Below are 12,489 nucleotides of genomic sequence, written 5' to 3'. Positions count from 1 at the left end.
CAAACGTGGTACACAATTTTACAATATTATTCTAGATCACTAATTGATTTTCCAGAAATGTATATTAACTCAGCCTTCGTAACAATGAGGATAGGTTGAAAGCAAAGTTTTCCATTTATTCACGTATCTGTGGGGCAAGAGCTAAACCCCATAATGTTTCCTCTAAGGACCTGCAGCACCCTAGCCTGGGCCAAGCAGCTGGCTCAGGAAAAAGAGTCCATTCTAACATCAAAGCCCATTCAAACTTCTGACAAGCACAAGAAGTGAATGAATTATCTCATTTTCTATTTTCCAAAAGCAATGGATCTCTTAAAATGACTGTGTAATATATTTTTACTATTATTTCCCATTACCTGAATTTGATTGGACAACTAGTATGTGTACATTCAAAGCCAAACTTATCCATGTCCTGACTGACCTGCACCACTTCTTCTCCTTGTAAGGCCTCAATCTGCCTGGGTCGCCGCTGCCTGTCACTGTTCCCATGGCCAAGTTTGCCATAATCACCATCTCCCCAGCTAAAGACCTCACCGCTCTCAGTCAGGGCCATGGAGTGCCCATCAGAACCACAGGAAGTCACCAGCTGAGTCACCACAAAACCTGGAACAGAGCAGAAACCCAGTAAGAGTTACTGTATGTTAAAACTCCCCTCTTTACTTGCAGCTGCCACAGAATATTCTCAAAATTGAAATATAACAAAATAGTACTACAGAAATAAAAATAATTTCTTAATTTTAAATCAAATTTGCAGAAACAGCCTAACAAATTGGGAGCAATCACACTAAACAATAATGTGACAAGGAAGAGGAAAGAGAATGGTTATAGCAGCAGTTATAGTCATTAAGGACTATGTTCTAGCTACTTCTATAAATGCTTTACATGAAGTATCTCATTTTCTATTTTCACTTAGAACCTATAAGGCAGCTATTATCGTTATCACTTTGACAATTCGGGAAACCGAGTTACAAAGAGGTCTATTAACTTGTGTAAGGTTCCAGAGGTAGGGTAGTAGAACCAGATAGCAGCCTAGCCAGCCATCCCATCCTCACTACTGTCCTCTTCACCCTAGGATCTCAGGGAAGAGAACTCACAGCTAATCAGGAATTGGTTCTGAACTCCTTGTTACTTGTATGCTTTTACTTTAAAAATCCTACTTTTTTTGTAGGCTTCAAAGTCAAAGTTAAGGAACAAGCCAGAGTCCCCTACAGTGGTTTCTCTAGAGATACTCCTTTTCCAAGTCACAGATAACTTTGACAGAGATGTCCTTTAAAGTCTTTAGTACATATCCATATAAACAGATTTTTAATTTTAATGATGCACATGCATGATTGCTACTTCTATTAATAGTTGCCTAATTTTGCACTTTTAAAGAATTTTATATTCCTGCCAAAACCGGTTTGGCTCAGTGGATAGAGCGTCGGCCTGCAGACTGAAAGGTCCCAGGTTCGATTCCGGTCAAGGGCATGTACCTGGGTTGCGGGCACATCCCCAGGAGGTGTGCAGGAGGCAGCTGATCGATGTTTCTCTCTCATCGATGTTTCTAACTCTCTATCTCTCTCCTTTCCTCTCTGTAAGAAATCAATAAAATATATTTAAAAAAAAAAAAAAGAATTTCATATTCCTCAGTGGGTCTTGAAACAGTTATTTATACCACTGAATTTGAACACTACTATAAGTAACTTACAAAATAATGTTGTTTAAAATATGAAAATTAAGGCTGTACATGTCTAAACAAGAACTTCAATATATAACTATCTAGCAAAGGTTTGAGATGAGTTCCAATATAAACAAACATTCCTATAGTTAGGCCATCATTTCTGACCAGCTTTTAATTGAGGATAATTTTACCTTGTAAGGCTGAAATAACTGTCAGCACATGAAGGTCATCTGAGTTTCCTTGTCCTAATCTGCCGTAACTTCCTTCCCCACAAGCCAACACTGTGCCATTGGCCTGGATGACAAAGGTACAATTCTGACCACATATGACCTAGTATAAAAACACATAACTAAATACATTATCCTTTATTATATAGCTTTAACATGCAAACATTCAAAATGATTCCATGTATACCTAAGATACTTCATCAATTTTGTTATCTTTTCACTCCAGGGGTTAATGTGACTTTGGGTTCCTATAAGCTCTTGATTATTATAAAACTGCTTATTTAATTAAGAGATGTATGAGGCTCATTTGACTATTTAATATATTGAAGATAGTTTAAAATAGTTTCAGCCAACTGTGCGAAGTTCAAATAATAACCTTAACAACAAAATCAATAAAAGAAGGAGGAAAAGATGATGGGGAAATAGTAAAGACAGGGCTACAGGTCAGCAAGAGGCAAGAACTAGAAAGGATATATAGGAGAAAGAATAGTGCCTTCATGAGGTAGAGAAGACCAAAAGAGAAAGCAGTTGCCTCAAGAAGAGTTTGGAGCCCTGTCAGTGTGCTCAGTGGTTAGAGCATTCGCCCAAGCACTGAAGGGTCATGGGTTCGATTCCCAGTCAAGGGCATACCTGTGTTGCAGGTTTACTCTTTGCCCTGGTTGGAGAGTATGGGGAAGGCAACCAATCGATGTGTCTCTCTCATATCGATGTCTGTCTGTCTGTCTGTCTGTCTCTCTCTCCTTCCCTCCCTCTCCCCTTTCCTTCCCTTCCACTCTCCCTGAAAAGCAATGGGAAAAATATCCTCAGGTGAGGATAAAAAAAAAAAAAAAAGAAGAAAGAAAGGTTTGGAAATATAGTACACAATTATTAGAAGAGGGAAGGAGTGTCAACTAAATCTGGCTAAAGACCCCAATAATTCTATAGCTGCAAAGAGAGACTCAATAGCTAGGATTATCTTAATTTCTATAAATATATAGTGATCAGGCTTAATAAATCAAGATGTTAATTCACTACACATGAAAGCAAGAAAAATTTAGAAATTTATTAACAAAACTTAAGTCTGATAAAAATCTTAGAAAGCTTTTATTTGGAAGCTCTAACATCATGACTTTCTTTAGTGATTCCTTACAGAAAACTATGAAGTGGACAAACTTTATTCCACTGTAAGTTACTGACAGCTGACAGTTAGGGAATCAGAATTGTCACTTCCCAAGTTTCTTCTTCATTTCTTCACCCTGTTAGTTACCTGCTGGGCTTGTGAGAATGAGGGAGCCGCTGCAGGTACCATTACATTTCTTCCAGCTTCTGCCAGCTGTCCATGCCTGCCAGCACCCCACAAGTAGACATCACATTTACCTCCCAGGTGCCAGTCCTAGAAAAACACAATCATCTGTACCAAGTATGTGCCAGTCTCTATGGGAGACATCAGGGCTCAAACATACAAGCATTTAGAATGAGAAGATTTACTGAGAAAAACCATATAATTGTCTTCATCTTTACTGACCTCAGGTCTGGAAGTTGCCCAAGACATAATTTGTTCATCCATGCCATTAATCCATTTACTGTTATCCTGTAAGGCAGAGTAAACATCAGGATCAATCTTGCATATCTGTTTTTAACTAACAACTAAATGTTGTTGTAATAACTAAGTCTTCTTTCCAAAAAAGAACTTAGTAATATTATGAGAAATTAAGAGCAATTTTATAATTACACCAAACTTGATTTTTTGCATTGTTAATATTTCCCTTTATTATAAACACTTTCACTATCAATTATATCACTATCACAATTGCCTTGGAAATTCAAAGCTAACTTCTGAGCACCTGCAGATACAAAGTCATGTGCAAGAGTCACTGACCCTGTGCACTTTCTGTATAGCTTTGGGCAGGTCACTTCATTTTGCTGGACTTGTTTCAGTTTCCTCATCTATAAAATGACAGTTTCTATAGCAAGCTACTCTTAGGTAACATCAGAATGCTCTTCCACAATTCTTACTTAATGGTAATTAAAAACATGATTGAAGTGCCAAATAATTTGAATCCATATGTGGAATAAATCTCATAAGATGACCAGGAAAATATGTTAAAATATATACATAATGGGGCAAAAGTAGGTTTACAGTTGTGAATACGCAAAACACAGTTTATTCTTGTATTATTATTTATTAGTTACTATATTATTTTCCATACAAACAACTGCAAACCTATTTTTGCTCCCCCCTGTACAAATAAAATATATACGAACAATGCACTTATGGACTTAGAAAAAGGGGGGAGAGGGGAGATATGGGACTATATCTTTGAGAGCCAGGATGTTTACAAGAGCTCCACAGTTCTCCTATCATCATAGAGGCCTGTCATCAGATCAAAGATACTATCTAAAAGCAAAATATTTTAAATTTATCTAAGGGTATGCTTCTAGCTTCTCAAGTTAGCAAATACTTACTGAGGGTCTGCTATATGCTAAACACCCATGATACAATTGCTGCTGCAAATAACAGCAGTTCACCTTACACTTACCATTAGTAATACAAGTTCATCCTCTGGAACAGGCTCTAGATCTGGAACAGTAAAAGATTCCGGGAACTGCGCTCCGTTGGTCAAGGCTTCAGCAGCTTTTATGGTGGTTGAGAAACACTCTAGCCAGGCCCACTCATTCGGATTCCAGGATGCAGGGTCAGGGAGACAGTTCTGGTGGTGTGGTGGCACTGGAGGGTTACACAACAGCTGATCCAGATGAAGTCCCACAGCAAGGGAGGCCAGACACTGCATGTAGGGACTGTGAACAAGCTGATCGCCACAAACCACATGAGGCTAAGAGAAAATGCAAGGACGTTATGTTATAGAGCCTTTCCGAAATATTCTAAATTAACCTAGTGAATGCCGAAAGCCTGTAATTTATTCTTTAACTTTATTGTTTTTTTTAACTTTTTACTTTGAAATAATTTTAGATATAAAGAGTTGCAGAGACAGTACAGAAAACCCTTAACACAACTTCCTCTAATGTTAACATCTTACATAACTATAGTGCAGTTATTAAAACTAAGAAATAAACATTGGTAGAATAATAACTAAACAACACAATTTTATTTGTTTTATTTCCCCCACTAATGCCCCTTTTCTGCTCCAGAATCCAATTCAGGATATCTCATTGTATTTAGTATATTTTCATTAATTTTTCTTAAGTTTTAAAAAAAGAAGACTGGTAACAACTGAACCATAGTGATCTGCTCCCTGTCACAACTGCTCCTTTATCCAATGGAAGCCTGGTAGCCAAGAAAATTCTTCGTTCATGGCTCTCCCTGGTCCTAGCAGAACAACTCTGTAAGAGCTAAGGGATTCAGAATAGAAAACCTGGGCAAATACATCAGTGAAATAATATTAATGTAGCTTGACAAAAAACAAACAATAAAAACAACCCCCAAACACAAAACAACCAAACCCAACAAGCTTTACCTAGGAGGCAGCACAGTGACTAGTAAGGCCTGAAAGACAGGTCACACAGGCTCAAATTCCATAATTCCTCATTCTAGTATTTAATGACCCTATTTAATAGTTCAACCTTAGCTCTTCCATACAACTTTCCACGAGGTCCACCTGTTAAGTGGAAAGGATGTTCACTCTGACACCCACACTCACTCCCACCTCCCAACTTTGGGATGGCAAAACCACATAAAAATAGGTATATGGTTTAAAAAAGGGAAGATGATACTCTGAGGTACAGGTATTTCTAAAAGTTTTGGAGTGAAAAAATAATCTGAAGAATGATATAAGCACAACACAAATTTAAGGATCACTTTAAAACTTTACTCTCAAATAAAGTAGGAGTAGACTTAACAACTGTTTTAGGCACGACTCAGCTTCATTTGATTCTGCCCAAATAGCCCTATTTATTTTCCTCAGATCTCATGCTCTTAAGGGATAAATTCAAACCTATAATTCAAATTCCAAAGCACCAGGCATCTGTAAATGTCAGAATAAGTGTAATTGCTCACCTTTTCATAGGCATACTGTTCCTGCAGCATCATGGGAAGCCGCTCCAGAAATGCTCTCATGCAGGGAGCCATATTTAGTCCCAGGACACCCTGCTGTTTCAGGGCTGTCCTGCAGGTTGCTAACACATGATTGGCAGCAGCCCATTCTGTCGTACAATTCACGACCAAAACATCCTGATGGGAAATAAATCATGCCACATGACTTGTCTTAATAAGAGAAAATTCTATTACCATTCACATCTGGGAAAGTTCATTTCAATAATTGCATTAAATACATTTGCTTTTTCGACATTTTATGCTGTACTTTTAATGCCTATGAACTTTGAAATATCCTAAATTTTGTCTAAGTAAAAACAGGTGAATAATAAATAACCATAAAATTTGTGAACTACCTTGGATTAGCTGATTCTTCTTAAAGAGATAACAGCAATTATTTGCTATACATAGGAATTGTAAGACAGGCATCTAATGTAATTTAAAAGTCTGACATGACCACAGGGTACTAAAGGAAGTAGTACTCTGCCTGCTGAGGGACATATCTGCAAAAGAAGCAACACGTTCTAATAACTGTGGCTCTATAGTTTATTATACACAAGCCACTACTGCCTAGGGTCTGATTCTATATTTGACTTTAGTAGGACTATTCATGCAGGTTTACAGCTCTACTTTAATATTATTTAACCACATAAAGTATAAACCAAAGCAGCACATTGGTTCTATTCATTAAGGGTATAAAAGGCAATACTGTAGGTAATAATGTCATATCATAGAATTACTTCACAGCAGAGGGCTAGTATTTTTCTTCACAGAATATTAAATTTGGAAGACAAAATATATTGTGTATACTTGAGTTAAAAATCTTTGGGATGGTTCTTCTTTTAGGGAATGTTCTTTTAAGAAAGTCTGCTGCTTTCTTAAAAAATGGCAGAAAGTCAAAATCCACAAATAATTTCCAATGGAAATAAAGCCGTTCAATAATTAAACATTTCAGTGATGTCTAGGGTATAGTAGAATGAGTGCTAGATTATACACCGGGAGACCTGGGTTCCAGTTTTCTTTCTGCCACTAAATAACTGCAAGAAAAAATCCCTTTGAATATCAGTTTTCTCCTTTGTAAAGTGTGATGTTTGACTATGATTTCTAAGATACCTTATAGGCTGATACCCTATGATTTGATATAACTGCAAGTTACCTTTGATCTGTTTGAACAAGCAGCAACCCCAACATCTGGAATCCATACTGTGGCCTGAATAGCTCCAGAGCCTATCACAACCGTTTGCAAGACAGAGCCATCCTAAAATTAAATGTATTTATCAATACACATTACTTAATCTTAGTTATTATTTACATTTTAAATTTATACTTCACATTCACAAAAACATTCTAAAATCTGCACTTCCGCTAAATTTGGTAATGTCCAATTATATACCTTCTACCCAATTTTCTAGAGCCTAGATCACTTTCAATAAGAAAAATTAAAAGAGTGGAGGATTCTGAAAGACGTTTCATCAGTATTCAAGATATTTATTATACAAAATATTCCTAGAATTGGTTGGGTTAATTTTCATCATATGGGAGTTAATGTAAAAACATTTAAGATAAAAATAACATCTGTACTCTTACCCTTAAAGACCAAATGTTCATGAGGCCACCTAGTCCACCAGACACCAGGGCCAACCCATCTGAACTGAAGGCAACTGTCCGGACAGGGGTGATGTGTCCCCGTAGCTGATAAACACATTTGGCTCCAGCTGGCTTCCTATATCCATCCTGCAATTCATTTTTATTTTTAACATATATTGAAAGCAAAATAATTTATAGATTCAAGATTTACAATTCATTCTTTGAAATTTTATATTTCAGTGTAACATTAGGGAGGAGGGAAGGATAACTCTCAGAAGGATTAGCCTGAATGAAGAAATAATAAAACACTAACCTGGTTCTCTTTTGCTGAGGTGAGTTTCATCCTTTTTGATACATTTCTAAGCTGTTTCCTAACTTTTCAAACTGGCAGACGTTTCTACATTTCTAAATTCTAATTATCCCTCAGAGGTAGGAAAATTCTAACTTTTACTTCTTAATGAATGTTTTAATTTTTAACATGAGCTTTATGTAATTTTCATTTTTAGCATCTAACATTTATGAATTGTACATGCTGGCTCTATACAAACAGGCCCCTTTTTGTTGCAGATGGTTCTCTCACATGGTGTCTAATCTGGTGTTTGTTCTGCAGGTTTTAGAAGTGTGATAGGTAAGGCGTGTCTAAATACTATCTACCACAAAGAGCAAACTAGATTTATCTTTAGTGCTTTCACCTCCACCTTTGAGATATCTTCCTCTCATGAATAAGCTACCTATCCATCCTTCCCTACCCATTTCTCCCTGCCCTTAAGGTTCCTCTTCCTTCTAGCTATGATAGAGTATAATATCAGATGTACTCATTTATCCAAAGATGACATAAAACCTATTTCTTCCAGGGGTGTTTGTGTCATGAACAAAATAAAGAGCAACAAAGGTTGCAAACTATTAGCTCAGGGATGCAATTTGATTGGCCACCCAGTGTTTTAAAGAATTTTAAGTCAGGCATCAAAATGTGTAATATTGGGAGATTTTATTTAAAACACTGGATTTTGGGCTTCTATTAAAAAAATTAGACAATTTGGTAACAATAGGCTCTTATTTCTTCAGGGTAACAAACAGCTTTGTAGCAACTGTGCCCATTATGTGAGGCATGTGCACTTCTGTTTTTTTGTGTGTGTTTTTTAACCCTCTCCACACCTTCCAATTCCCAGCTTCAGGAATTTTTTATTTGCCTAGATGGCCTTGTAAGCATATATTTGAATTCATAACCTCTGTTTAAGATAAAAGGAATTGCTCTTCATAGATGGAATTCTGGTATCAGTAGGAGATAGTTTATTTTTTAAAAAATATATTTTATTGATTTTCTACAGAGAGGAAGGGAGAGGGATAGAGAGATAGAAACATCGATGAGAAAGAAACATTGATCAGCTGCCTCCTGCACACCTCCTACTGGGGATGTGCCCACAATCAAGGTACATGCCCTTGACTGGAATTGAACCTGGGACCTTTCAGTCCGCAGGCCGACGCTCTAGTATCCCCTAAGCCAAACCAGTTAGGGCAGTAGAAGATACTTTAGATAAGGTGTGCTCCGGTGGTGTTCCTATTTCACTGTACCAAAGACTTAATTTAGGATTCATCTATCTGTGGTATCGATTATATCCATTACCATAAATGATCATCACTCAATATTTATTGAATATATCATCTTAACAAGTAATATGGTGTCTAGAACTTACAAAAAAGTAATCCAATTCAGAGAGCACATAAGCATGACAATTACTCACGTTTCCTTAATGGTTCTTGTCCTTTGATAACTTATACTATCTATGGTTTCAGATAAGGTCTTAAAAAACACCAGAATGTTTACCTGGCAATTTGATTCCTGGTCCCACCATCCTTCTGAAGTGGCCACATTGGTTTGTGTGGTATCTTGTGGAATACGCCAAACACACACTAAGCCACTCTGACAGCCACTTAAAAAAATGACCACATAAAACCAAAACATGTCAATATGCAGAAGTAAAAATATTTTCAAATATCAACTGATAGAACTACTACAGTATTATTTTAAAATTTATTTATAGTAGGTATGTTATAATACAACTAGGTTCGATATTCTAACATCATCACACCCAGATAAGTAGATCACATACCAAGTTTCAAATTCTTTTTTTCTCTATGGTGATCTTACGATGTTACACATTTTAAGATTAACACCTGACAATAAACTTTTTGAGACTACAGAGAAGCCATATGTAATGTAAGTAACAGTTTATATTCACATAAAAATTAAGACAGATGTACACACGAACACACACACACACACATTTACAACATACGTAGCCATCAGTAAATGCAACTTGGATCCTTTCCCTGGGAGGCTGCACCAAGCGATGCCATTTACAATAGATGGATGGCAGAGTGAATGTAGACAGCACCAGCATCCTGAAATAGGCCCCCAGAGTTTCACATTTTCTTCTTTGGCACATGTCATAAGAATATGACCTGTTGGGTCCCACTTCATACTAACAAGAGTATCCTTAAAACAGTAAGGGGAGAAAAATCATATTAATACTTCCTTTACAAATATATTAAACTCAATATTTATGACCCATTCTAGCACTTATTTGGAAATCAACATTATATGCATATCAGATACTGTTATATGGTTTCCAATCATACTAGACCCAACTCACCCTTTAATAAAGTCTGCATCATATTATTTGCTGTAGTCAATGCTCAATAAATATTGGTTAAATAAATTCTGACTTAGAAGGAATGTTACCCCTCATTAGTATTTTTAAGTTAGCTTTATTGACATTAACTTTGAAAAAGAAGAAACTTTAAAAAAAATGTACCCCTCATACCAAAATAGCAAATACTTATGAGAATCATGTTTTGTGTTTATATGGTTGTTATCATTGTGCTCTCTTTCTTTCTTTCTTTTTTTAACACTCCTGGCTTCATGCATTTATGTTACTTGCCTAGCTGGCCTGTAAACATCTGAACTGGCAACCTTAGTTTAAAGTAAAGGAATCATTCCTCATAGATGGAATTTCTCTTATTAGAGGGAGGTACTTTGACGGGATATTCCAAGGATATCCCGTCACTGCTTTGGTTTTACTGCTTTGGTTTTACTTCTCTCTTGGCTTGATGGCTTTCTTACATAAACTTTTTCATGTATATACCATGGTTTACAGATTTTGTGTAACTATAGAATTTTTTGTTTTACATGAAAAGCCTGCTTACTGTTTTTTAAAAATATGTTTTTATTGATTTTTTTCAAGGAAGAAAGGAAGAGGGAGAGAGAGATAGAAACATTCATCAGAAAGAAACATCAACTGGCTGTTCCCTGCACGCCATACTGGGGATTGAGCCAGCAACCCAGGCATGTGCCCTGACCAGGAATCGAATGGGTGACCTCTTGGTGCATGGGGCAACATGCAATCCACTGAGCCACTCCAGCTGGGCTAACAATAAATATTAAATCATAAGTGACTGATGTAAAAACTTTTAAAAAGAAATTAGTATCAAAGAACACTACAGTAAGAAACAAAGAAAATAACCATCTGGCAAAGAAGCTTTACCTTATGTGCATCGATTAGAACAATGCCTCCTTTCTCAAGTGGCTCCTTTGTCCCCAATAATAATTTTCCATCAAAATATCCCACCGCAAATGGTCTGTCTTCACTGAACCAAGCAATGCAAGTCACGGACACTAACATGATAAGAATAATAGAAAAAGAAAATAAAAGAGAGTGATTCATTTGTCATTATCTAACTTAAAAAGACAAAAGACTCTGCAAAAAATATATCTTCCTGCAAAATTGTAAGTAGGTTTCCAGACATCTCTGTAATGAATTTAGATAAAATGTAGGCTTATTGCAAGGATTCCATGTAACCCACTTCACAAGTGTTATTTACAAGTGACAAGGACTACCTCATTTAAAATATATACAGGGTGTCCCCAAAAATGTATATACATTTTAACAGCTGATAGCTCAATTGATGTTTCTTTCTTTTCAGATTTAACCCATTGGAATTAATAATGATATTCAAATGTGTATACCTTTTGGGGGACATCCTGTATATGTATTTTAGTATTTTGATTATAGTTTACATTCAGTATTATTTTGTATTAGTTTCAGGTGTATGGAATACCTCATTTTTTAAATCTTCCATTATTTTCAGGTGGTTATTGAAAAAGACAAGTATTGAATTCCCATGCTGATTTTAAGTGATTGTACCAGGTTCTTTCCTTTTGGACCAGAATCTGCCATGAAACTGAGAAGTGAAATAGCCAGTCATAGAAAGAAAATTCCTTGTCCCTTCTTTTACTTAATATACCCTTCTCAGCATGTTTCCACATTCTATCAAGCAGATTCTATTCCAACAAGGCATACTCATATTTGCTTCTTTAAGTATATATAACACTGGATACCTACAGAAAAAAGTAAGAAACAGTATTTATTTGTGAGTAGAATGGGGACATGGGAACTAAGCAGATGAGAGAAAAACTTTTTGTTGTATACCTTTTTAAGTTTAAAAAATTTTAAACCCTATAAATGTATTTAAAAAATACTTAAAAAAATCCCTGAATTGTTTTATTCTGTAAACAGAGTGCCACTGAAAAGTAGGGCTGTGAACTTTGAAAGAGCCCACTGCTGCAAACAACTAACAAAAACTATCTAAGTAATACCTATGTACCCAAAGGGAACAAAGTGAGAAAATAAATGAAAGTAGATTTCCTACTATCTCTTGAAAGACTAGGAACTACCCTCTCCTCTTCTTTCCCCCAGTTCCTCAATTTCACTCATTTGTTAACAATTTCATCTCTACCAATGATTATCTCTTTTTTCTTGGGCATTCCTAACTTTCAAAGAAGACTTAGAGACTGTCGTAAGTGTTCAGATACACAAAAGATGAATGACTAATATATCACTATTAGATCTCTTTTGGCATAGAGACCTGTGGTATGGGTTGGAAGGGAAGTATCTTTCAACTTAGTGACTAATTAAAATAAAACACCA

General features: G+C 36.1%; 1 protein-coding gene across 1 annotated transcript in view; it reads right to left on the bottom strand.

Annotated features, from left to right (window-relative positions):
* Positions 1–12,489, bottom strand: part of HERC1 (HECT and RLD domain containing E3 ubiquitin protein ligase family member 1) — a 189,617-nt gene that overhangs the window by 24,054 nt on the left and 153,074 nt on the right. Inside the window, exons 55-65 of the mRNA XM_081094425.1 lie at positions 11,047–11,177; positions 9,799–9,998; positions 9,327–9,432; positions 7,502–7,648; positions 7,071–7,172; positions 5,879–6,052; positions 4,404–4,697; positions 3,389–3,454; positions 3,131–3,256; positions 1,849–1,987; positions 419–600 (exon numbers count right to left, since the gene is read on the bottom strand). Coding sequence (XP_080950551.1) covers positions 419–600; positions 1,849–1,987; positions 3,131–3,256; positions 3,389–3,454; positions 4,404–4,697; positions 5,879–6,052; positions 7,071–7,172; positions 7,502–7,648; positions 9,327–9,432; positions 9,799–9,998; positions 11,047–11,177 — 1,667 coding nt within the window. The remainder of the gene's footprint in view (positions 1–418; positions 601–1,848; positions 1,988–3,130; positions 3,257–3,388; positions 3,455–4,403; positions 4,698–5,878; positions 6,053–7,070; positions 7,173–7,501; positions 7,649–9,326; positions 9,433–9,798; positions 9,999–11,046; positions 11,178–12,489) is intronic.

The sequence above is a fragment of the Myotis nattereri genome (assembly GCF_964212035.1).
Source record: "Myotis nattereri genome assembly, chromosome: 1".
NCBI classification, from domain to species: Eukaryota; Metazoa; Chordata; class Mammalia; order Chiroptera; family Vespertilionidae; genus Myotis; species Myotis nattereri.
This window is presented reverse-complemented; position numbering and strand designations above follow the sequence as displayed.